Source organism: Arvicanthis niloticus, chromosome 1 (genome assembly GCF_011762505.2).
Source record: "Arvicanthis niloticus isolate mArvNil1 chromosome 1, mArvNil1.pat.X, whole genome shotgun sequence".
Lineage (NCBI taxonomy): Eukaryota > Metazoa > Chordata > Mammalia > Rodentia > Muridae > Arvicanthis > Arvicanthis niloticus.
In genome coordinates this window covers 73,825,381-73,848,159 of record NC_047658.1, presented here as the reverse complement: position 1 = coordinate 73,848,159, position 22,779 = coordinate 73,825,381, and the positions used below count along the sequence as shown (strand labels likewise).

At 45.3% G+C, this 22,779-nt stretch overlaps 2 protein-coding genes across 3 annotated transcripts; both read right to left on the bottom strand.

The window, feature by feature from the left end:
• Positions 1 to 6,380: 6,380 nt before the first annotated feature.
• Positions 6,381 to 9,097, bottom strand: LOC117714090 (ubiquitin carboxyl-terminal hydrolase 17-like protein B). Of its 2 annotated transcripts, none has more exons than XM_076915697.1 (2): positions 9,055 to 9,097; positions 6,381 to 8,233 (listed from the first exon to the last, which is right to left on the bottom strand). In XM_076915697.1, exons 1-2 carry the CDS (start codon positions 9,080 to 9,082, stop codon positions 6,633 to 6,635), a joined length of 1,629 nt encoding a protein of 542 aa, XP_076771812.1. In that variant the 5' UTR covers positions 9,083 to 9,097; the 3' UTR covers positions 6,381 to 6,632. The 2 variants fall into 2 exon arrangements, with proteins under 2 accessions (XP_076771812.1, XP_076771858.1); XM_076915743.1 differs by having other exon boundaries at positions 6,381 to 8,230.
• A 7,878-nt stretch (positions 9,098 to 16,975) lies between these two features.
• On the bottom strand, positions 16,976 to 19,757 carry LOC117714015 (ubiquitin carboxyl-terminal hydrolase 17-like protein A). The gene is given in 3 exon segments (XM_076915648.1): positions 16,976 to 17,779; positions 17,781 to 18,892; positions 19,715 to 19,757. Coding segments are annotated over 3 exon segments (1,551 nt in total). The 5' UTR covers positions 19,743 to 19,757; the 3' UTR covers positions 16,976 to 17,368.
• Positions 19,758 to 22,779: the final 3,022 nt, after the last annotated feature.

Genomic DNA, 22,779 nt, shown 5'->3' with positions numbered 1-22,779 from the left:
CCTCATGAAGCAGTGGAACCAGATTCCATTTTTGCCACTTCTAGACAGAGAGAACAACATTCACACCACAGTTTTACGTATTATTTTACATAATATCCTTATTTTTTTCTGGATCAGGTCACAGCTTTGGTTTTATTCCAATAAGCTCAAATTGATCTTCTGGCATTTTATGGATGCCATGTCAATGATAGAGACTTAGGCCTTGCACACTCCCTCTAGCTCCTTTACCTCTGTCGTGCACTCACAGTCCTTTCCATTCTTACTCTCAGGCAGGCATTGTCTAATTTGTCAGAGTGTTCTTGAAGGCAAGAACTATTCAGAATGCAAATTGCTTTGTGCCTCTTTTAATAATCCCACACTGATCTGGGTTTTGGATTTTAGAGGAATGTTCAAGTTCCTAAGCTTGTTCCCTGTGCTAAGTCATGGTGTTCAGTCCATTATGTTGAAATTATATTTTGTTGACTGAGCAGATCTTGGGTGGCAGCTCTGCCCCCAACCTCCAAGAACCTAGAGGAAGCGGGGATCCCAGGAGCTCTAACTCAGGCAGTATCTTAGGTAAGCAGACAGCAGGGCCAGCCCTAAACAGGGAGCAACTGGGACCCACAAGGACCCAGGAAGTCACTCCCGGCAAGGAACACTGGTCCCTTCCGGTCTGAGCCAGAGCACTGAGCAGATCTTGGGTGGCAGCTCTGCCCAGAACCTCCAAGAACCCAGAGGAAGCAGGGATCCCAGGCGCCCTAACTTGGACAGTGTCTTAGAAACTAGTTCTCAGATCTGAGGCCTGGATCAGACCTCTGCCAGGTGTGCTGTTGTGTGGACCCCGGATTCCACCTGAGACATACTGGAAGGTCCACTCAACCCAGAGCCACAGAGGAACAACTGAACTCAGAGCGTCAGACAACATATCCTGAGATATTCTAGAGGAGACACTGCACCCAGAACAGCAGACACCTAGCTGGACTACTACCTTGGAGGCACCATATCCTGAAGCATCCTAGAGGTACCACTGTAATCAGTGCAGCTGGAAAAGATCACAGAGACATCTGGACCCCTAGAAGATCAGACACAAGCTAGATAACTGGAAAGACAGGCTTCAGTCAGAGACAGCAAGAACAGGCAGCACTAGAGTTAACCAGATGGCAAAAGGCAAGAGCAAGATCATAAGCAACAGAAACCAAAGTTACATGGCATCATCAGAACCCAGCTCCCCCATCAGAGCAAGCCCTGAACACCCCATCACACCAGAAAATCAAGAATCAGAATTAAAATCACTTCTCATGATGATGATAGAGGGCTTTAAGAAAGACATATATAATACTCTCAAAGAACTTAAGGAGAGCACTGGTAGACAGATAGAAACCCTTAAAGAGGAAACACAAAAATCCCTTAAGGAATTGCAAGAAAATGCAACCAAACGGGACAAGGAATTAAACAGAACCATGCAGGATCTAAAAATGGAAGTAGAAACAATAAAGAAATCACAAAGGAACAATACCCTGGAGATAGAAAACCTAAAAAAAAAAAAAAAAAAAAAGATCAGGAGTCATAGACACAAGAATCACCAACAGAATACAAGAGATGGAAGAGAGAATCTCATGTGCAGAAGATACCATGGAAAACATTGACACAACTGCCAAAGAAAATGCAAAATACAAAAAGCTACTAACCCAAAATATACAAGAAATCCAAGACACAATGAGAAGGCCAAACCTAAGGATAATAGGTATAGATGAGGGGGAAGACACCCAACTTAAAGGACCAGTAAATATCCTCAACAAAATTATAGAGGAAAACTTCCCTAACCTAAAGAAAGAGATGTCCATAAATATACAAGAAGCCTACAGAACTCCAAGTAGTTTAGACCAGAAAAGAAATACTTCCCGCCATATAATAGTCAAAACATCAAATGTACAAAACAAAGAAAGAATACTAAAAGCAGTAAGGGAAAAAGGCCAAGTAACATATAAAGGCAGACCTATAAGAATTACACCAGACTTCTCACCAGAGACCATAAAAGCCAGAAGATCCTGGACCGATATCATACAGACCCTAAGAGAACACAAATGCCAGCCCAGACTACTAGACCCAGCAAAACTCTCAATCATTATTGATGGAGAAACCAAAATATTCCATGACAAATCCAAATTTACACAGTATCTCAACACAAATCCAGCACTTCAAAGAATAATTGGTGGAAAACCCAACACAAGGGTGGAAACTACAACCTAGAAAAAGCAAGAAAGTAATCTTCCAAAAACCCCAAAAGAAGATAGTTACACAAACATATCTCCACAGATGTTAGCCCAAAAGCTTGGATTAGTGGAGACTCAACCCACAGACCACATGAAGCTCATGAAGAAGGAAGACCAAGAGGGGATGCCTCAGTTCTACTTGGAACGAGAAACAAAAATGCTCAAGGGAGCAAATAAGGAAAAAAAACAAGGAACAGAAACTGAAGGAGGGGCCATCAGGAGACCATTCCACCTGGGTATTCACCTCATGTACAGCCACCTAAGCTAAACACTGATGTGGATGGCTGGAAGTGCATAATGTGAGGAACATGATATAGCTGTCTCCTTAGAGGTCTGCCAAAGACTAACACACTCAGAGGACGATGCTCACAGTTAGCCACTGATATGATCAGGGGTTTCCCAATGGAGAACTTAGTGAGAGGACTGAAGGAGCAGAAAGGGTTAGTGACCCCAGGTGGAAAGCAACAATACCAAACAACCAGAGTGCCCCAGGGTCTAAACCACCAGCCTGGGAACACATAGGGAGGGACCCAAGACTCCAGAGTTGTAGGGTATATGTAGGGGAGGATGGCCTTGTCGGACATAGGTGGGAGAGGAGTTTCTTGGTCCCATAAAAAAAAAATGAACACACAGTGGGGGGGGGGGAATGTGAGGGGGGGAGGGGATAGTGAGGGGGGTAGGTGCAGTTACTGCCTCATAGAAGCATGAGGAGAGGGATGGGATAGGAGGTTTCTGGGTGGTGGGAGGAAGTAGGGTAAGGGGATAAAATCTGAAATGTAAATACTACAACCAATTTTAACAAGCGGAAAAAAAAAGTCTTCAGAACCAACATCTTTAAAAAAAAATGTCAGCCCCCTGGGGAGGGGAATTTTTTTTTCTTGATACTAAAACTTGTTCTTAGAATTGTATATTGCAGAATACACAGCCTTGGTGTATCTACTCATCAAGCATATTGAGCAGACCTGCCCAAACCTCTGATGTCCTGGAATTCCATCTGGATTCAGTGAAGACACAGCATCAGAGGCTTATCAACTTACTCTCCCCCCCAACCCCTCTTCTAAAATCTCAACTCCCTTAATCAGCTTGAAGAAGTTAAAGAAGAGTCAGCGCCCCTATTCCCTGAGCTTGGGGACTAATGTGGTTAATAATGGTCTGTCTTTCTAGGGGAAAGTAGTGGTTTTGTTGGAACAGGGGGGATTGAGTAGGACTTATTGCATAGCCATAACCTACTGGTAGAAATCTGTATAATTATTATCAAGATGAAGTTATAATTTCTTAAATGGTACAAAATTTACTTTGATTTCAAATTTAAGGTTTTCATTGGTATGAGCCTCTTATTAATATAAAAATGAGATGAATATTGATACTCTCATGGGCATTATGCCTGTATAACACATTTAGGAATACAAGGCCTAGACCCAGCCCTTTTTTTAACTTTTTAAACTGATTTGGGACAGTTAACCTATGAGTTAAGGGACTATAGCAAATTCATGGTTTTGAGTTTATTGTTAGGGTGTTTTCCATATTTTATTTAGAAATAGCTGAGAGGAGTGAACAGACAACAGTCCAGGTTACCTTACATGGATAGTTGGTTTTCAAAACATCAGAAGTCCATAGAACTGATGCTACAAATATTTATATATTAATGTTCATTTTGATTAGAGACCTGTCTGCTCCTGACAGCTTCCTGTCGTGGATTCTAAGAAGAAACTGAGCATCCTTGGAGATACTCCAGTTGTGCAGTGACAGCCACTAGGCAAGAATTGCCTCTCTCCATCTACAGACAAATTACTGTCCAGAAAAGGACACACATGCAGAATAGTCGACTGATTATGTCTGCCTAGACAGAGTAATCAGCCCTTAATAATCCTGCATCACTAAGGTCTGTCAGATGATTCTGGGCCAGAAGGCTGAAGATTTGATGCTCCAACCTTCCGTAGTATAGGGGCTTTTCAGGTGTTCAGCGGTCTCTATAAATTGGCTAAGTTTTAGAAGCTATGTTTAGTGCTTCCCATAACTTCAGTAAACTCAGTCATTCGGGATTTCTGATGGGGTTGAAGACCTACAGTCTCATAGCCAATCCTGGCTATTTACTTTGAGAGAAAACATCTGAGTAGATGGTTTTCAGCTGACATTCATTCTAAAGCCAAAAAGCCAGGATCAAAAGTAAGTGTTTTAGTTAGAAGAGATGACAGAGGTTCTGGTTAGTCAACAGAATGATGGACTGGGTATTAGGACTATCTTGTACCTCACTGGCACAATTAGGAATAAGTATGCTCTAATTGTATTTTGAGAGAAAAGTTCTACTTTAACAGGAAGAGTGATATGTAGGAGGAGCTAAGTGGGAAGGAGTACTGAGAGGAAGAGATGGAGCAAGGAGAGAAGATGAAGAAAAGGAGAAGCTAGGTGATGAGAGAGAGAAACAGAGAGGGGGCATGGAGACAGATGTTCACATGTCTCCACCAGACAAAGTTTTTATATCTAGGTTGGGTATTGGGTTACGCTTCTGAATGAGCATTACCAAACTTATAAATCCTTTAATTAACATTTAAAAAAATCATATGAAAGCAAAAAGGAAAGGGGGGCATGGGACATAGGTGTTCTAGGGAGGGGAAATGTAAAAAGGGGATGGCATCTTAAATGTTAACAAAATATAAAATAAAAAAATAAATAAATAAAAAGAAATTATATGTTGTTAATATTATCAGTCTAAGCTCTAGATCCTTGCTCACACAGCATCTCAGAAGATGCAGAGAGCCTGAGGTAGGGTGTGAAGCAAGTGTGAGATGAGTGTGAGAGTTCTGGTGTCTGTGGCTAGTTCTGCAGACTGCCACCTTCAAGCAATACACACAGTGTGAGAAGAAAGCCAAGCCTGTGGGCTTCCTGTTGTGGCCTCCCGTGATGGGTCTGGTTTAAACATAGCCACCCAAGGACACTTATAGTGGGTGGGATTCTACCTACTTTCCCTCTTGCCCATATCATATCTTATCAGTTCCAAGTGGATGTTCTGAATCTCTGGCTATGTGATTGTTGCTGGGTTTGAGATGGATTTCTCCACTGAAAAGATCTTTCCTATATGGTCCTAGAGCAGTGGCTCTTGACCTTGCTCTGATGGTGTCTGAAGATTTAATACACTTCTTCATGTTGTGGTGACCCCCAAGTATAAAATTGCTTCCCAGGCTACTCTGTTACTGTAACTTTGCTACTGTTGTTGAATTGTAAGGTGATTGTCTATCTGATAGGCAGGATATCTGATAGGCAAACCTTGAGAAAGAGTCACTCATCCTCAGAGAGGTTGAGACCTACAGGTTGAGAACACCATACTGGAACTTCTGTAACCAGAATATCAAGTTGTGTTTAGGAAGCATGTTTCATTGCATGGATTATCAACTCTGTAGATCATTCAGAGGGGTGCTTCCTCTACAAAGAGGCACCATTTTCATTGCAATAGCTGAACTTGTCATCTTCCAGCTTCATAACAGGCTCAAGAAGTACTCAGGGGCCCGTGTGACCAAAAGGCTCACTGAGGCTGAAGGAGACTTTGGCAGACAGGAGCCCAGACACTCTGGCAGTCACAGCTTCTGCAAGTCCCACTTCAGCCTTTTCCAATAGCCTTTGATGAACAACTGAAACCCCAGGTGCTGGTCATCAACCTCTCTCCTTCACTCTCCCACCCAAAGCCTTCACACTCCTCTAAATGCTTGGGTATCTGTAGAGCCAATGAGCTCACACCAAAGGCGGGGCAGGTGGCAACTCCCTGGGGAAAGACTTCTTATTGAAAAACTCATGGGTGATGATTACCTTCTCCATCTATGAGACAAGAGTTACCACACTGTTACTACAATAGGCCCAGAATAGGCCACACTATTCACTCCCGTGATAAAACAAGAAAGAAGAAGACACGGATTGTGAAGGAACAGAGTTTATTTGGTCAAAGACCTGCCGATCACATACAAAGAACAAGAACATCTCCACAGTGTGAAGTTCACATGTTCCAGAAAAGAGGATAAGAAAGGGCAGTGTGCCCAGTCACTGGTTGGCTGAGTGTAAATTCCAGACATCAAGGGCTCCAGGGTGGTGGTTTAGTCTCTACCCTACTCAGATTCCATGAGTCATAGGAGAGGGCATGCAGACCACCCTGAGGCTTCCAGCTATCTTGTATTTCACCTGTACCAACACCCTGGGCAATTTCTTCACATCTGAACTATCATTCTTAGAGAGTCAGCACAGACAGGCAAGGGCACAGAGGAAAGGTGGACTCCACCTGAAGGGTGAGGCATTGTCCCTGCCTGGCACACAGGTCCAAATCTCTTGTTTCACGGGGCCTCGGGTTGACAGTGTGTCTGTCCAGAGGAGCCAGGGTGAGTGAGTGGGTGAGCACTAGTGAACAAGCAGAAGGCTCTGCCCCTGCCTGTTCTTCTTCTTCTTCTTCTTCTTCTTCTTCTTCTTCTTCTTCTTCTTCTTCTTCTTCTTCTTCTTCTTCTTCTTCTTCTTCTTCTTCTTCTTCTTCTTCTTCTTCTTCTTCTTCTTCTTAGATCTTTGACTCCCTCCCTGACTGCAGAGCTGCCCAGTAGTGTTCATGGGGCCCTGGGAGGTGAGGAGCCTGTCAGCACTGTGCCATGGTTGATTCTCCTTGTCTGGAGCATTGCTGCCCCAGTTTGCTGTGTATCTGGGCTGCTGGATCACAACTGCACCAGCTGGCAGATCGAGTTCTCTCTTGCTGAGTTTCTGCCCAGCTTTCTGGTGGTTCTGTTCCTGAAGCAGTTTGCCCTCTCCTAAGGAGGTTTCTTTGGTTGCTGTGTTCTCCCTGCTTCCTCGGGCCTCTCCTGCAGCTTCTGTGAAAGAGCTTCTCTTCTTGTGCTTTTTTTTCCGGGACTTCTTCAGCTGGTATTCGGGGTCGACAGGGTCAAGAACCTCGGGTACTCTGCCCGCGGACACATCAACATTGACCTTTTGGAGGTCAGTCTGCTGCACATAGCAGAGCACATAGGCAGGCTCCCTCAGGACAGAAGTCACTTCACACCTGGTGACCTGAGAATCATCCATCTTATACCACTTCCCATGGCCGGCCTTGACGCAACAGTAGTAATGTCCACTGTGACAACTCGCACCATCATGGACCAGGACGGCATGGAGGGCATAAGGCAAGGGTCTTCCAGTAGGCTGAGACAGGTATGGCTGCAAGTTAAGGAACTCCGAGTAGCTTACTTCCCTGTTCAACTTGTTACCCAGAAAATCCAAGAAGCGATTTAACACTAGCAGGAGAACCTTTGGGGCACTGTGAACCGTCAGGGTCTTGGAAGCTGGCCTCTTCTCTCCACACCTTCCACAGTAGTAGGCGTTGTCCCCACACAGCTCTTCTGCCTTCACTGTATCCCGCAAGGCTTGCTTCACACTCTGGGCGGAGCTGATATCCAGGGCAACGTCCAGGAAGGGATCATAGGAATCTGAGGTGCCCTGGCAGTGGAGACACTTGATCTGAGATCTCCACCAGCCTCCAAATATGTCTTGAATTGGGGAGCTCTCTTTAGAGGCGGGTTCTGATGGTTTGTACTCTCGCAGGCAGGATTCATGCATGGTTTGCAAGGTGAACATGAGAAACTCATGGGCATCTTCCTGCTTGTGCTTGTGGAAGGCAGAGGTCAGTGTGTGGGAGGGCTTCATGGCAGCCTCCGAGTCGGAGTGGAGGAGGCTCTGGGCCACGTGACCTTCCATAGCACACATCTTACAGCCTTCTGGGGAACTACAGGTCTGAGAGTGCTTCCGGGACAGCATGTAGTCAGCAAGTGGTGGTGTGTGTGTCAAGCACTGCAGGGCCGCGTTCAGGTAGCAGCTGTTGCCTGTGTTCTGGAGCCCGCATCCAGGTCCTTGGGGCCTGTCCCAACTCTGACTGTGCTTGCCGTTGGCAGCCGCCTCCCCCACCACCTGGGCTTCATCCTGATGCAGCTCTGGAGTAACAGGAGATGACACTGCTGGGTCTGCTACAGGACAAGAACACAAAAAGACTTTAGGGCCTAGAGCTTTGGCAGAGGACACATCAGTGGCCAAATCTTTTAAGCTCAGACTCCTCCATTTTAGAAAAAACCTGACCTTACTTTCAACTCGGGAAACCCAACAGGACAGTACCTAGCATTACTTTCCAAGTTACCCACCCCACAACAAAACCTCCACCTAAATCCAGTTTCCAGTTACGACCCCAACAAGACCAACGTCTCCAGGTTATTACCCTACAACAGATCTGCACCACCGGGTTCAAAGCCCACCCCCTCCCTAACCACCACCCATGCAGAGGGAAGCAGACTTGAAGTGAATGACTCCCAGAACCCACCAACATGTTATAGGCCAAATAAACTTTCCAGTTAGAAGCTTTGCACACTCACCCCGCACCCCTCTGCCTGCTGCTTATGGTAAACCCTTGCACTGATAGATAGGCGGGGCTCTTCCTCGCCAAACACTTCCTGCTGGACAGTGGCTCCCACTGGTGCCATAGCTAGCTCAAATTAAAAGCCACACAGTGATTGCATCCGATCAGTTCCTGTCTGGTTTGGGGGGATGACTACACTTTTCTGGCACCACTCATGCAAGCTGAGAAGGCCTTATGATGAGACTCAACTTCTTAGAAGGTCAGAGCAGCCCCCATATCTCCAGAAGTCTGTCCCAGCACCCTAGATTCAGCCTTATGCAGGTCTAGAAAGGCAGGAGGTGACAAGGCAGGATTTGCTACCGAACAAGACCATGGATAGACTTCAGGGCCCATTGGTGGGGGACACACCAGATGTAAAGATCTTACAGTGAGACTCACCTTCTGTGAAGGAGGGAGCAACCACCATGTCTCCAAACGCCTCTTCAAATAGCTTGCTGGAGTCTTGTAAGGGAGAAGAAGGAAGTCTTTCTCTCCAGAGAATCAGTATAACAGGGGACCATTCCCAGATGCTCAGCCTTTTGTACTTTGGTCCTGTGGCCAAGCCCACAAACCCTCCCCAGAGCAGCCAATCCCAGACACACCTCTCCCATGTTGGGTGTGGTTTCTGCCAAGCAGCTCAGGAATCTGATCTCTTTGGAGTCCATTTCCCTGCACTCAGCTTCATTTTCCTAGGTATCTTAAGCCTGGGTTTTACTTGGAATAAAGTTACAGTACTGTATCAAATCGAGGTAATGATGACTAGAGCTGCCATAGAAGAGTTTCTGTTTGTCTTGCTAACTGAAAGGGTTAAAAATTTTCAAAAACTCCTAACAGACAGAGCAGAACCAAGAGTGCAGGTCAGCTTGGTCGTGAGCTCTGTGTTTCAGGAACTTGGCTGACTACAAGATAGATGAGATGGTTGAGTACGAATTGGCTCTTAGAGAATAGCCTACTCAAAATGTTCCCCATGACTGTTCCTTGGACACAAACTGAATAATGGGCTGGGACTTTCCACAGGTACTGTCCAATAACCCTTTTTTACTCTCCATGGGTTGTGGTTCCCCCTCTCCCTACCCCACAGTTGTGGTTTTTGGCTTTAAATTCACTTTGTCTCCAAAACCCCGGGGTCAGAACCCACTGCCCCTGCATGGGTCATGGGTCTTGACCTCACCATGTTGATGGACATATACCTCTTGCTGATTGCATCAAGTTGGGTGTCTTATGAGTTACTGGGTGGCTGTGAATTCCTGAGGCTTGGGTGAGGTCCTCCCTTCGTGGGGGCCTTATATAACCACACAGAAACAGTGTAAACAACCTAGGCCTTTTTGTTAGTTTCTGTGTTTGTTTGTTTTCCTTCTTGGTTGAAGTTGGATCTGCAAAGAGATCTTTTCTCTAGTAGCAGATACATTTCCAGTCAAGGTCATATGCTTGATGATGCCATCTAGTCCACTAGGTAGACTGCTGATTCTCTGTGGGAAGAAAAATGACCTTGAATCTACAGTCAGCTCCTTTAGTTTATATCAGTACCCAAGTGTACAAGGCATGTACTGAGTCGCCAATTAATTATAATAACATTAGCCTAGGGCCATCACCTCTAATGCTATAACTCCTTTGAGGTGATGCAATCACCCAGCTAACTCCTTCCTGCTGATATAATCTTACTGGAGCAATAAGATTGACTAACTCTACCTGGACCAAACCAGGCAAATATTCTTTTCCTGTATGTTTCTGGGACAATTTTGGTCATGGTCCATACTGACCTTGAGCTGGGTATCACCCAATGATAGCTTCAACTCATGACCATTTTGTTGCTTTTCATTTCCTCAAAGGAAAGAAAACAAACACCGTCATACAGACACACATACACACACTCACACACACACACAGACAGACACACACACTCAGACAACACAGACACATATGTACACACACACACACACACACTCAGACAACACACAGACACATATGTACATACACACACACACACTCAGACAACACACAGACACATATGTAAATACACACACACACACAAGCTCAAAATACCCTCACTCTGGAACAAAAGCTTTCTTAGTTTTATCTCCTCATGAAGCAGTGGAACCAGATTCCATTTTTGCCACTTCTAGACAGAGAGAACAACATTCACACCACAGTTTTACGTATTATTTTACATAATATCCTTATTTTTTCTGTATCAGGTCGCAGCTTTGGTTTTATTCCAATAAGCTCAAATCGATCTTCTGGCATTTTATGGTTCCCATGTCAATGATAGAGACTTAGGCCTTGCACACTCCCTCTAGCTCCTTTACCTCTGTCGTGCACTCACAGTCCTTTCCATTCTTACTCTCAGGCAGGCATTGTCTAATTTGTCAGAGTGTTCTTGAAGGCAAGAACTATTCAGAATGCAAATTGCTTTGTGCCTCTTTTAATAATCCCACACTGATCTGGGTTTTGGATTTTAGAGGAATGTTCAAGTTCCTAAGCTTGTTCCCTGTGCTAAGTCATGGTGTTCAGTCCATTATGTTGAAATTATATTTTGTTGACTGAGCAGATCTTGGGTGGCAGCTCTGCCCCCAACCTCCAAGAACCTAGAGGAAGCGGGGATCCCAGGAGCTCTAACTCAGGCAGTATCTTAGGTAAGCAGACAGCAGGGCCAGCCCTAAACAGGGAGCAACTGGGACCCACAAGGACCCAGGAAGTCACTCCCGGCAAGGAACACTGGTCCCTTCCGGTCTGAGCCAGAGCACTGAGCAGATCTTGGGTGGCAGCTCTGCCCAGAACCTCCAAGAACCCAGAGGAAGCAGGGATCCCAGGCGCCCTAACTTGGACAGTGTCTTAGAAACTAGTTCTCAGATCTGAGGCCTGGATCAGACCTCTGCCAGGTGTGCTGTTGTGTGGACCCCGGATTCCACCTGAGACATACTGGAAGGTCCACTCAACCCAGAGCCACAGAGGAACAACTGAACTCAGAGCGTCAGACAACATATCCTGAGATATTCTAGAGGAGACACTGCACCCAGAACAGCAGACACCTAGCTGGACTACTACCTTGGAGGCACCATATCCTGAAGCATCCTAGAGGTACCACTGTAATCAGTGCAGCTGGAAAAGATCACAGAGACATCTGGACCCCTAGAAGATCAGACACAAGCTAGATAACTGGAAAGACAGGCTTCAGTCAGAGACAGCAAGAACAGGCAGCACTAGAGTTAACCAGATGGCAAAAGGCAAGAGCAAGAACATAAGCAACAGAAACCAAAGTTACATGGCATCATCAGAACCCAGCTCCCCCATCAGAGCAAGCCCTGAACACCCCATCACACCAGAAAATCAAGAATCAGAATTAAAATCACTTCTCATGATGATGATAGAGGGCTTTAAGAAAGACATATATAATACTCTCAAAGAACTTAAGGAGAGCACTGGTAGACAGATAGAAACCCTTAAAGAGGAAACACAAAAATCCCTTAAGGAATTGCAAGAAAATGCAACCAAACGGGACAAGGAATTAAACAGAACCATGCAGGATCTAAAAATGGAAGTAGAAACAATAAAGAAATCACAAAGGAACAATACCCTGGAGATAGAAAACCTAAAAAAAAAAAAAAAAAAAAAAAGATCAGGAGTCATAGACACAAGAATCACCAACAGAATACAAGAGATGGAAGAGAGAATCTCATGTGCAGAAGATACCATGGAAAACATTGACACAACTGCCAAAGAAAATGCAAAATACAAAAAGCTACTAACCCAAAATATACAAGAAATCCAAGACACAATGAGAAGGCCAAACCTAAGGATAATAGGTATAGATGAGGGGGAAGACACCCAACTTAAAGGACCAGTAAATATCCTCAACAAAATTATAGAGGAAAACTTCCCTAACCTAAAGAAAGAGATGTCCATAAATATACAAGAAGCCTACAGAACTCCAAGTAGTTTAGACCAGAAAAGAAATACTTCCCGCCATATAATAGTCAAAACATCAAATGTACAAAACAAAGAAAAAATACTAAAAGCAGTAAGGGAAAAAGGCCAAGTAACATATAAAGGCAGACCTATAAGAATTACACCAGACTTCTCACCAGAGACCATAAAAGCCAGAAGATCCTGGACCGATATCATACAGACCCTAAGAGAACACAAATGCCAGCCCAGACTACTAGACCCAGCAAAACTCTCAATCATTATTGATGGAGAAACCAAAATATTCCATGACAAATCCAAATTTACACAGTATCTCAACACAAATCCAGCACTTCAAAGAATAATTGGTGGAAAACCCAACACAAGGGTGGAAACTACAACCTAGAAAAAGCAAGAAAGTAATCTTCCAAAAACCCCAAAAGAAGATAGTTACACAAACATATCTCCACAGATGTTAGCCCAAAAGCTTGGATTAGTGGAGACTCAACCCACAGACCACATGAAGCTCATGAAGAAGGAAGACCAAGAGGGGATGCCTCAGTTCTACTTGGAACGAGAAACAAAAATGCTCAAGGGAGCAAATAAGGAAAAAAAACAAGGAACAGAAACTGAAGGAGGGGCCATCAGGAGACCATTCCACCTGGGTATTCACCTCATGTACAGCCACCTAAGCTAAACACTGATGTGGATGGCTGGAAGTGCATAATGTGAGGAACATGATATAGCTGTCTCCTTAGAGGTCTGCCAAAGACTAACACACTCAGAGGACGATGCTCACAGTTAGCCACTGATATGATCAGGGGTTTCCCAATGGAGAACTTAGTGAGAGGACTGAAGGAGCAGAAAGGGTTAGTGACCCCAGGTGGAAAGCAACAATACCAAACAACCAGAGTGCCCCAGGGTCTAAACCACCAGCCTGGGAACACATAGGGAGGGACCCAAGACTCCAGAGTTGTAGGGTATATGTAGGGGAGGATGGCCTTGTCGGACATAGGTGGGAGAGGAGTTTCTTGGTCCCATAAAAAAAAAAATGAACACACAGTGGGGGGGGGGGAATGTGAGGGGGGGGAGGGGATAGTGAGGGGGGTAGGTGCAGTTACTGCCTCATAGAAGCATGAGGAGAGGGATGGGATAGGAGGTTTCTGGGTGGTGGGAGGAAGTAGGGTAAGGGGATAAAATCTGAAATGTAAATACTACAACCAATTTTAACAAGCGGAAAAAAAAAGTCTTCAGAACCAACATCTTTAAAAAAAAATGTCAGCCCCCTGGGGAGGGGAATTTTTTTTTCTTGATACTAAAACTTGTTCTTAGAATTGTATATTGCAGAATACACAGCCTTGGTGTATCTACTCATCAAGCATATTGAGCAGACCTGCCCAAACCTCTGATGTCCTGGAATTCCATCTGGATTCAGTGAAGACACAGCATCAGAGGCTTATCAACTTACTCTCCCCCCCAACCCCTCTTCTAAAATCTCAACTCCCTTAATCAGCTTGAAGAAGTTAAAGAAGAGTCAGCGCCCCTATTCCCTGAGCTTGGGGACTAATGTGGTTAATAATGGTCTGTCTTTCTAGGGGAAAGTAGTGGTTTTGTTGGAACAGGGGGGATTGAGTAGGACTTATTGCATAGCCATAACCTACTGGTAGAAATCTGTATAATTATTATCAAGATGAAGTTATAATTTCTTAAATGGTACAAAATTTACTTTGATTTCAAATTTAAGGTTTTCATTGGTATGAGCCTCTTATTAATATAAAAATGAGATGAATATTGATACTCTCATGGGCATTATGCCTGTATAACACATTTAGGAATACAAGGCCTAGACCCAGCCCTTTTTTTAACTTTTTAAACTGATTTGGGACAGTTAACCTATGAGTTAAGGGACTATAGCAAATTCATGGTTTTGAGTTTATTGTTAGGGTGTTTTCCATATTTTATTTAGAAATAGCTGAGAGGAGTGAACAGACAACAGTCCAGGTTACCTTACATGGATAGTTGGTTTTCAAAACATCAGAAGTCCATAGAACTGATGCTACAAATATTTATATATTAATGTTCATTTTCATTAGAGACCTGTTTGCTCCTGACAGCTTCCTGTCATGGATTCTAAGAAGAAATTGAGCATCCTTGGAGATACTCCAGGTGTGCAGTGACAGCCACTAGGCAAGAATTGCCTCTCTCTATCTACAGACAAATTACTGTCCAGAAAAGGACACACATGCAGAATAGTCGACTGATTATATATGTCTAGACAGAGTAATCAGCCCTTAATAATCCTGCATCACTAACGTGTGTCAGATGATTCTGGGCCAGAAGGCTGAAGATTTGATGCTCCAACCTTCCGTAGTATAGGGGCTTTTCAGGTGTTCAGCGGTCTCTATAAATTGGCTAAGTTTTAGAAGCTATGTTTAGTGCTTCCCATAACTTCAGTAAACTCAGTCATTCGGGATTTCTGATGGGGTTGAAGACCTACAGTCTCATAGCCAATCCTGGCTATTTACTTTGAGAGAAAACATCTGAGTAGATGGTTTTCAGCTGACATTCATTCTAAAGCCAAAAAGCCAGGATCAAAAGTAAGTGTTTTAGTTAGAAGAGATGACAGAGGTTCTGGTTAGTCAACAGAATGATGGACTGGGTATTAGGACTATCTTGTACCTCACTGGCACAATTAGGAATAAGTATGCTCTAATTGTATTTTGAGAGAAAAGTTCTACTTTAACAGGAAGAGTGATATGTAGGAGGAGCTAAGTGGGAAGGAGTACTGAGAGGAAGAGATGGAGCAAGGAGAGAAGATGAAGAAAAGGAGAAGCTAGGTGATGAGAGAGAGAAACAGAGAGGGGGCATGGAGACAGATGTTCACATGTCTCCACCAGACAAAGTTTTTATATCTAGGTTGGGTATTGGGTTACGCTTCTGAATGAGCATTACCAAACTTATAAATCCTTTAATTAACATTTAAAAAAATCATATGAAAGCAAAAAGGAAAGGGGGGCATGGGACATAGGTGTTCTAGGGAGGGGAAATGTAAAAAGGGGATGGCATCTTAAATGTTAACAAAATATAAAATAAAAAAATAAATAAATAAAAAGAAATTATATGTTGTTAATATTATCAGTCTAAGCTCTAGATCCTTGCTCACACAGCATCTCAGAAGATGCAGAGAGCCGAGGTAGGGTGTGAAGCAAGTGTGAGATGAGTGTGAGAGTTCTGGTGTCTGTGGCTAGTTCTGCAGACTGCCACCTTCTAGCAATACACACAGTGTGAGAAGAAAGCCAAGCCTGTGGGCTTCCTGTTGTGGCCTCCCGTGATGGGTCTGGTTTAAACATAGCCACCCAAGGACACTTATAGTGGGTGGGATTCTACCTACTTTCCCTCTTGCCCATATCATATCTTATCAGTTCCAAGTGGATGTTCTGAATCTCTGGCTATGTGATTGTTGCTGGGTTTGAGATGGATTTCTCCACTGAAAAGATCTTTCCTATATGGTCCTAGAGCAGTGGCTCTTGACCTTGCTCTGATGGTGTCTGAAGATTTAATACACTTCTTCATGTTGTGGTGACCCCCAAGTATAAAATTGCTTCCCAGGCTACTCTGTTACTGTAACTTTGCTACTGTTGTTGAATTGTAAGGTGATTGTCTATCTGATAGGCAGGATATCTGATAGGCAAACCTTGAGAAAGAGTCACTCATCCTCAGAGAGGTTGAGACCTACAGGTTGAGAACACCATACTGGAACTTCTGTAACCAGAATATCAAGTTGTGTTTAGGAAGCATGTTTCATTGCATGGATTATCAACTCTGTAGATCATTCAGAGGGGTGCTTCCTCTACAAAGAGGCACCATTTTCATTGCAATAGCTGAACTTGTCATCTTCCAGCTTCATAACAGGCTCAAGAAGTACTCAGGGGCCCGTGTGACCAAAAGGCTCACTGAGGCTGAAGGAGACTTTGGCAGACAGGAGCCCAGACACTCTGGCAGTCACAGCTTCTGCAAGTCCCACTTCAGCCTTTTCCAATAGCCTTTGATGAACAACTGAAACCCCAGGTGCTGGTCATCAACCTCTCTCCTTCACTCTCCCACCCAAAGCCTTCACACTCCTCTAAATGCTTGGGTATCTGTAGAGCCAATGAGCTCACACCAAAGGCGGGGCAGGTGGCAACTCCCTGGGGAAAGACTTCTTATTGAAAAACTCATGGGTGATGATTACCTTCTCCATCTATGAGACAAGAGTTACCACACTGTTACTACAATAGGCCCAGAATAGGCCACACTATTCACTCCCGTGATAAAACAAGAAAGAAGAAGACACGGATTGTGAAGGAACAGAGTTTATTTGGTCAAAGACCTGCCGATCACATACAAAGAACAAGAACATCTCCACAGTGTGAAGTTCACATGTTCCAGAAAAGAGGATAAGAAAGGGCAGTGTGCCCAGTCACTGGTTGGCTGAGTGTAAATTCCAGACATCAAGGGCTCCAGGGTGGTGGTTTAGTCTCTACCCTACTCAGATTCCATGAGTCACAGGAGAGGGCATGAAGACCACCCTGAGGCTTCCAGCTATCTTGTATTTCACCTGTACCAACACCCTGGGCAATTTCTTCACATCTGAACTATCATTCTTAGAGAGTCAGCACAGACAGGCAAGGGCACAGAGGAAAGGTGGACTCCACCTGAAGGGTGAGGCGTTGTCCCTGCCTGGCACACAGGTCCAAATCTCTTGTTTCACGGGGCCTCGGGTTGACAGTGTGTCTGTCCAGAGGAGCCAGGGTGAGTGAGTGGGTGAGCACTAGTGAACAAGCAGAAGGCTCTGCCCCTGCCTGTTCTTCTTCTTCTTCTTCTTCTTCTTCTTCTTCTTCTTCTTAGATCTTTGACTCCCTCCCTGACTGCAGAGCTGCCCAGTAGTGTTCATGGGGCCCTGGGAGGTGAGGAGCCTGTCAGCACTGTGCCATGGTTGATTCTCCTTGTCTGGAGCATTGCTGCCCCAGTTTGCTGTGTATCTGGGCTGCTGGATCACAACTGCACCAGCTGGCAGATCGAGTTCTCTCTTGCTGAGTTTCTGCCCAGCTTTCTGGTGGTTCTGTTCCTGAAGCAGTTTGCCCTCTCCTAAGGAGGTTTCTTTGGTTGCTGTGTTCTCCCTGCTTCCTCGGGCCTCTCCTGCAGCTTCTGTGAAAGAGCTTCTCTTCTTGTGCTTTTTTTTTCCGGGACTTCTTCAGCTGGTATTCGGGGTCGACAGGGTCAAGAACCTCGGGTACTCTGCCCGCGGACACATCAACATTGACCTTTTGGAGGTCAGTCTGCTGCACATAGCAGAGCACATAGGCAGGCTCCCTCAGGACAGAAGTCACTTCACACCTGGTGACCTGAGAATCATCCATCTTATACCACTTCCCATGGCCGGCCTTGACGCAACAGTAGTAATGTCCACTGTGACAACTCGCACCATCATGGACCAGGACGGCATGGAGGGCATAAGGCAAGGGTCTTCCAGTAGGCTGAGACAGGTATGGCTGCAAGTTAAGGAACTCCGAGTAGCTTACTTCCCTGTTCAACTTGTTACCCAGAAAATCCAAGAAGCGATTTAACACTAGCAGGAGAACCTTTGGGGCACTGTGAACCGTCAGGGTCTTGGAAGCTGGCCTCTTCTCTCCACACCTTCCACAGTAGTAGGCGTTGTCCCCACACAGCTCTTCTGCCTTCACTGTATCCCGCAAGGCTTGCTTCACACTCTGGGCGGAGCTGATATCCAGGGCAACGTCCAGGAAGGGATCATAGGAATCTGAGGTGCCCTGGCAGTGGAGACACTTGATCTGAGATCTCCACCAGCCTCCAAATATGTCTTGAATTGGGGAGCTCTCTTTAGAGGCGGGTTCTGATGGTTTGTACTCTCGCAGGCAGGATTCATGCATGGTTTGCAAGGTGAACATGAGAAACTCATGGGCATCTTCCTGCTTGTGCTTGTGGAAGGCAGAGGTCAGTGTGTGGGAGGGCTTCATGGCAGCCTCCGAGTCGGAGTGGAGGAGGCTCTGGGCCACGTGACCTTCCATAGCACACATCTTACAGCCTTCTGGGGAACTACAGGTCTGAGAGTGCTTCCGGGACAGCATGTAGTCAGCAAGTGGTGGTGTGTGTGTCAAGCACTGCAGGGCCGCGTTCAGGTAGCAGCTGTTGCCTGTGTTCTGGAGCCCGCATCCAGGTCCTTGGGGCCTGTCCCAACTCTGACTGTGCTTGCCGTTGGCAGCCGCCTCCCCCACCACCTGGGCTTCATCCTGATGCAGCTCTGGAGTAACAGGAGATGACACTGCTGGGTCTGCTACAGGACAAGAACACAAAAAGACTTTAGGGCCTAAGAGCTTTGGCAGAGGACACATCAGTGGCCAAATCTTTTAAGCTCAGACTCCTCCATTTTAGAAAAAACCTGACCTTACTTTCAACTCGGGAAACCCAACAGGACAGTACCTAGCATTACTTTCCAAGTTACCCACCCCACAACAAAACCTCCACCTAAATCCAGTTTCCAGTTACGACCCCAACAAGACCAACGTCTCCAGGTTATTACCCTACAACAGATCTGCACCACCGGGTTCAAAGCCCACCCCCTCCCTAACCACCACCCATGCAGAGGGAAGCAGACTTGAAGTGAATGACTCCCAGAACCCACCAACATGTTATAGGCCAAATAAACTTTCCAGTTAGAAGCTTTGCACACTCACCCCGCACCCCTCTGCCTGCTGCTTATGGTAAACCCTTGCACTGATAGATAGGCGGGGCTCTTCCTCGCCAAACACTTCCTGCTGGACAGTGGCTCCCACTGGTGCCATAGCTAGCTCAAATTAAAAGCCACACAGTGATTGCATCCGATCAGTTCCTGTCTGGTTTGGGGGTATGACTACACTTTTCTGGCACCACTCATGCAAGCTGAGAAGGCCTTATGATGAGACTCAACTTCTTAGAAGGTCAGAGCAGCCCCCATATCTCCAGAAGTCTGTCCCAGCACCCTAGATTCAGCCTTATGCAGGTCTAGAAAGGCAGGAGGTGACAAGGCAGGATTTGCTACCGAACAAGACCATGGATAGACTTCAGGGCCCATTGGTGGGGGACACACCAGATGTAAAGATCTTACAGTGAGACTCACCTTCTGTGAAGGAGGGAGCAACCACCATGTCTCCAAACGCCTCTTCAAATAGCTTGCTGGAGTCTTGTAAGGGAGAAGAAGGAAGTCTTTCTCTCCAGAGAATCAGTATAACAGGGGACCATTCCCAGATGCTCAGCCTTTTAGTACTTTGGTCCTGTGGCCAAGCCCACAAACCCTCCCCAGAGCAGCCAATCCCAGACACACCTCTCCCATGTTGGGTGTGGTTTCTGCCAAGCAGCTCAGGAATCTGATCTCTTTGGAGTCCATTTCCCTGCACTCAGCTTCATTTTCCTAGGTATCTTAAGCCTGGGTTTTACTTGGAATAAAGTTACAGTACTGTATCAAATCGAGGTAATGATGACTAGAGCTGCCATAGAAGAGTTTCTGTTTGTCTTGCTAACTGAAAGGGTTAAAAATTTTCAAAAACTCCTAACAGACAGAGCAGAACCAAGAGTGCAGGTCAGCTTGGTCGTGAGCTCTGTGTTTCAGGAACTTGGCTGACTACAAGATAGATGAGATGGTTGAGTACGAATTGGCTCTTAGAGAATAGCCTACTCAAAATGTTCCCCATGACTGTTCCTTGGACACAAACTGAATAATGGGCTGGGACTTTCCACAGGTACTGTCCAATAACCCTTTTTTACTCTCCATGGGTTGTGGTTCCCCCTCTCCCTACCCCACAGTTGTGGTTTTTGGCTTTAAATTCACTTTGTCTCCAAAACCCCGGGGTCAGAACCCACTGCCCCTGCATGGGTCATGGGTCTTGACCTCACCATGTTGATGGACATATACCTCTTGCTGATTGCATCAAGTTGGGTGTCTTATGAGTTACTGGGTGGCTGTGAATTCCTGAGGCTTGGGTGAGGTCCTCCCTTCGTGGGGGCCTTATATAACCACACAGAAACAGTGTAAACAACCTAGGCCTTTTTGTTAGTTTCTGTGTTTGTTTGTTTTCCTTCTTGGTTGAAGTTGGATCTGCAAAGAGATCTTTTCTCTAGTAGCAGATACATTTCCAGTCAAGGTCATATGCTTGATGATGCCATCTAGTCCACTAGGTAGACTGCTGATTCTCTGTGGGAAGAAAAATGACCTTGAATCTACAGTCAGCTCCTTTAGTTTATATCAGTACCCAAGTGTACAAGGCATGTACTGAGTCGCCAATTAATTATAATAACATTAGCCTAGGGCCATCACCTCTAATGCTATAACTCCTTTGAGGTGATGCAATCACCCAGCTAACTCCTTCCTGCTGATATAATCTTACTGGAGCAATAAGATTGACTAACTCTACCTGGACCAAACCAGGCAAATATTCTTTTCCTGTATGTTTCTGGGACAATTTTGGTCATGGTCCATACTGACCTTGAGCTGGGTATCACCCAATGATAGCTTCAACTCATGACCATTTTGTTGCTTTTCATTTCCTCAAAGGAAAGAAAACAAACACCGTCTTACAGACACACATACACACACTCACACACACACACAGACAGACACACACACTCAGACAACACAGACACATATGTACACACACACACACACACACTCAGACAACACACAGACACATATGTACATACACACACACACACTCAGACAACACACAGACACATATGTAAATACACACACACACACAAGCTCAAAATACCCTCACTCTGGAACAAAAGCTTTCTTAGTTTTATCTCCTCATGAAGCAGTGGAACCAGATTCCATTTTTGCCACTTCTAGACAGAGAGAACAACATTCACACCACAGTTTTACGTATTATTTTACATAATATCCTTATTTTTTCTGTATCAGGTCGCAGCTTTGGTTTTATTCCAATAAGCTCAAATCGATCTTCTGGCATTTTATGGTTCCCATGTCAATGATAGAGACTTAGGCCTTGCACACTCCCTCTAGCTCCTTTACCTCTGTCGTGCACTCACAGTCCTTTCCATTCTTACTCTCAGGCAGGCATTGTCTAATTTGTCAGAGTGTTCTTGAAGGCAAGAACTATTCAGAATGCAAATTGCTTTGTGCCTCTTTTAATAATCCCACACTGATCTGGGTTTTGGATTTTAGAGGAATGTTCAAGTTCCTAAGCTTGTTCCCTGTGCTAAGTCATGGTGTTCAGTCCATTATGTTGAAATTATATTTTGTTGACTGAGCAGATCTTGGGTGGCAGCTCTGCCCCCAACCTCCAAGAACCTAGAGGAAGCGGGGATCCCAGGAGCTCTAACTCAGGCAGTATCTTAGGTAAGCAGACAGCAGGGCCAGCCCTAAACAGGGAGCAACTGGGACCCACAAGGACCCAGGAAGTCACTCCCGGCAAGGAACACTGGTCCCTTCCGGTCTGAGCCAGAGCACTGAGCAGATCTTGGGTGGCAGCTCTGCCCAGAACCTCCAAGAACCCAGAGGAAGCAGGGATCCCAGGCGCCCTAACTTGGACAGTGTCTTAGAAACTAGTTCTCAGATCTGAGGCCTGGATCAGACCTCTGCCAGGTGTGCTGTTGTGTGGACCCCGGATTCCACCTGAGACATACTGGAAGGTCCACTCAACCCAGAGCCACAGAGGAACAACTGAACTCAGAGCGTCAGACAACATATCCTGAGATATTCTAGAGGAGACACTGCACCCAGAACAGCAGACACCTAGCTGGACTACTACCTTGGAGGCACCATATCCTGAAGCATCCTAGAGGTACCACTGTAATCAGTGCAGCTGGAAAAGATCACAGAGACATCTGGACCCCTAGAAGATCAGACACAAGCTAGATAACTGGAAAGACAGGCTTCAGTCAGAGACAGCAAGAACAGGCAGCACTAGAGTTAACCAGATGGCAAAAGGCAAGAGCAAGAACATAAGCAACAGAAACCAAAGTTACATGGCATCATCAGAACCCAGCTCCCCCATCAGAGCAAGCCCTGAACACCCCATCACACCAGAAAATCAAGAATCAGAATTAAAATCACTTCTCATGATGATGATAGAGGGCTTTAAGAAAGACATAAATAATACTCTCAAAGAACTTAAGGAGAGCACTGGTAGACAGATAGAAACCCTTAAAGAGGAAACACAAAAATCC

Excerpts from the sequence above, each read along its gene's own strand:
- LOC117714090 (XM_076915697.1), bottom strand. The coding sequence starts at position 9,082 with ATGGTGGTTGCTCCCTCCTTCACAGAAG. Across the intron at positions 8,234-9,054 it reads TGCTCCCTCCTTCACAGAAG|CAGACCCAGCAGTGTCATCT; the intron begins GTGAGTCTCACT and ends CTTGTCCTGTAG.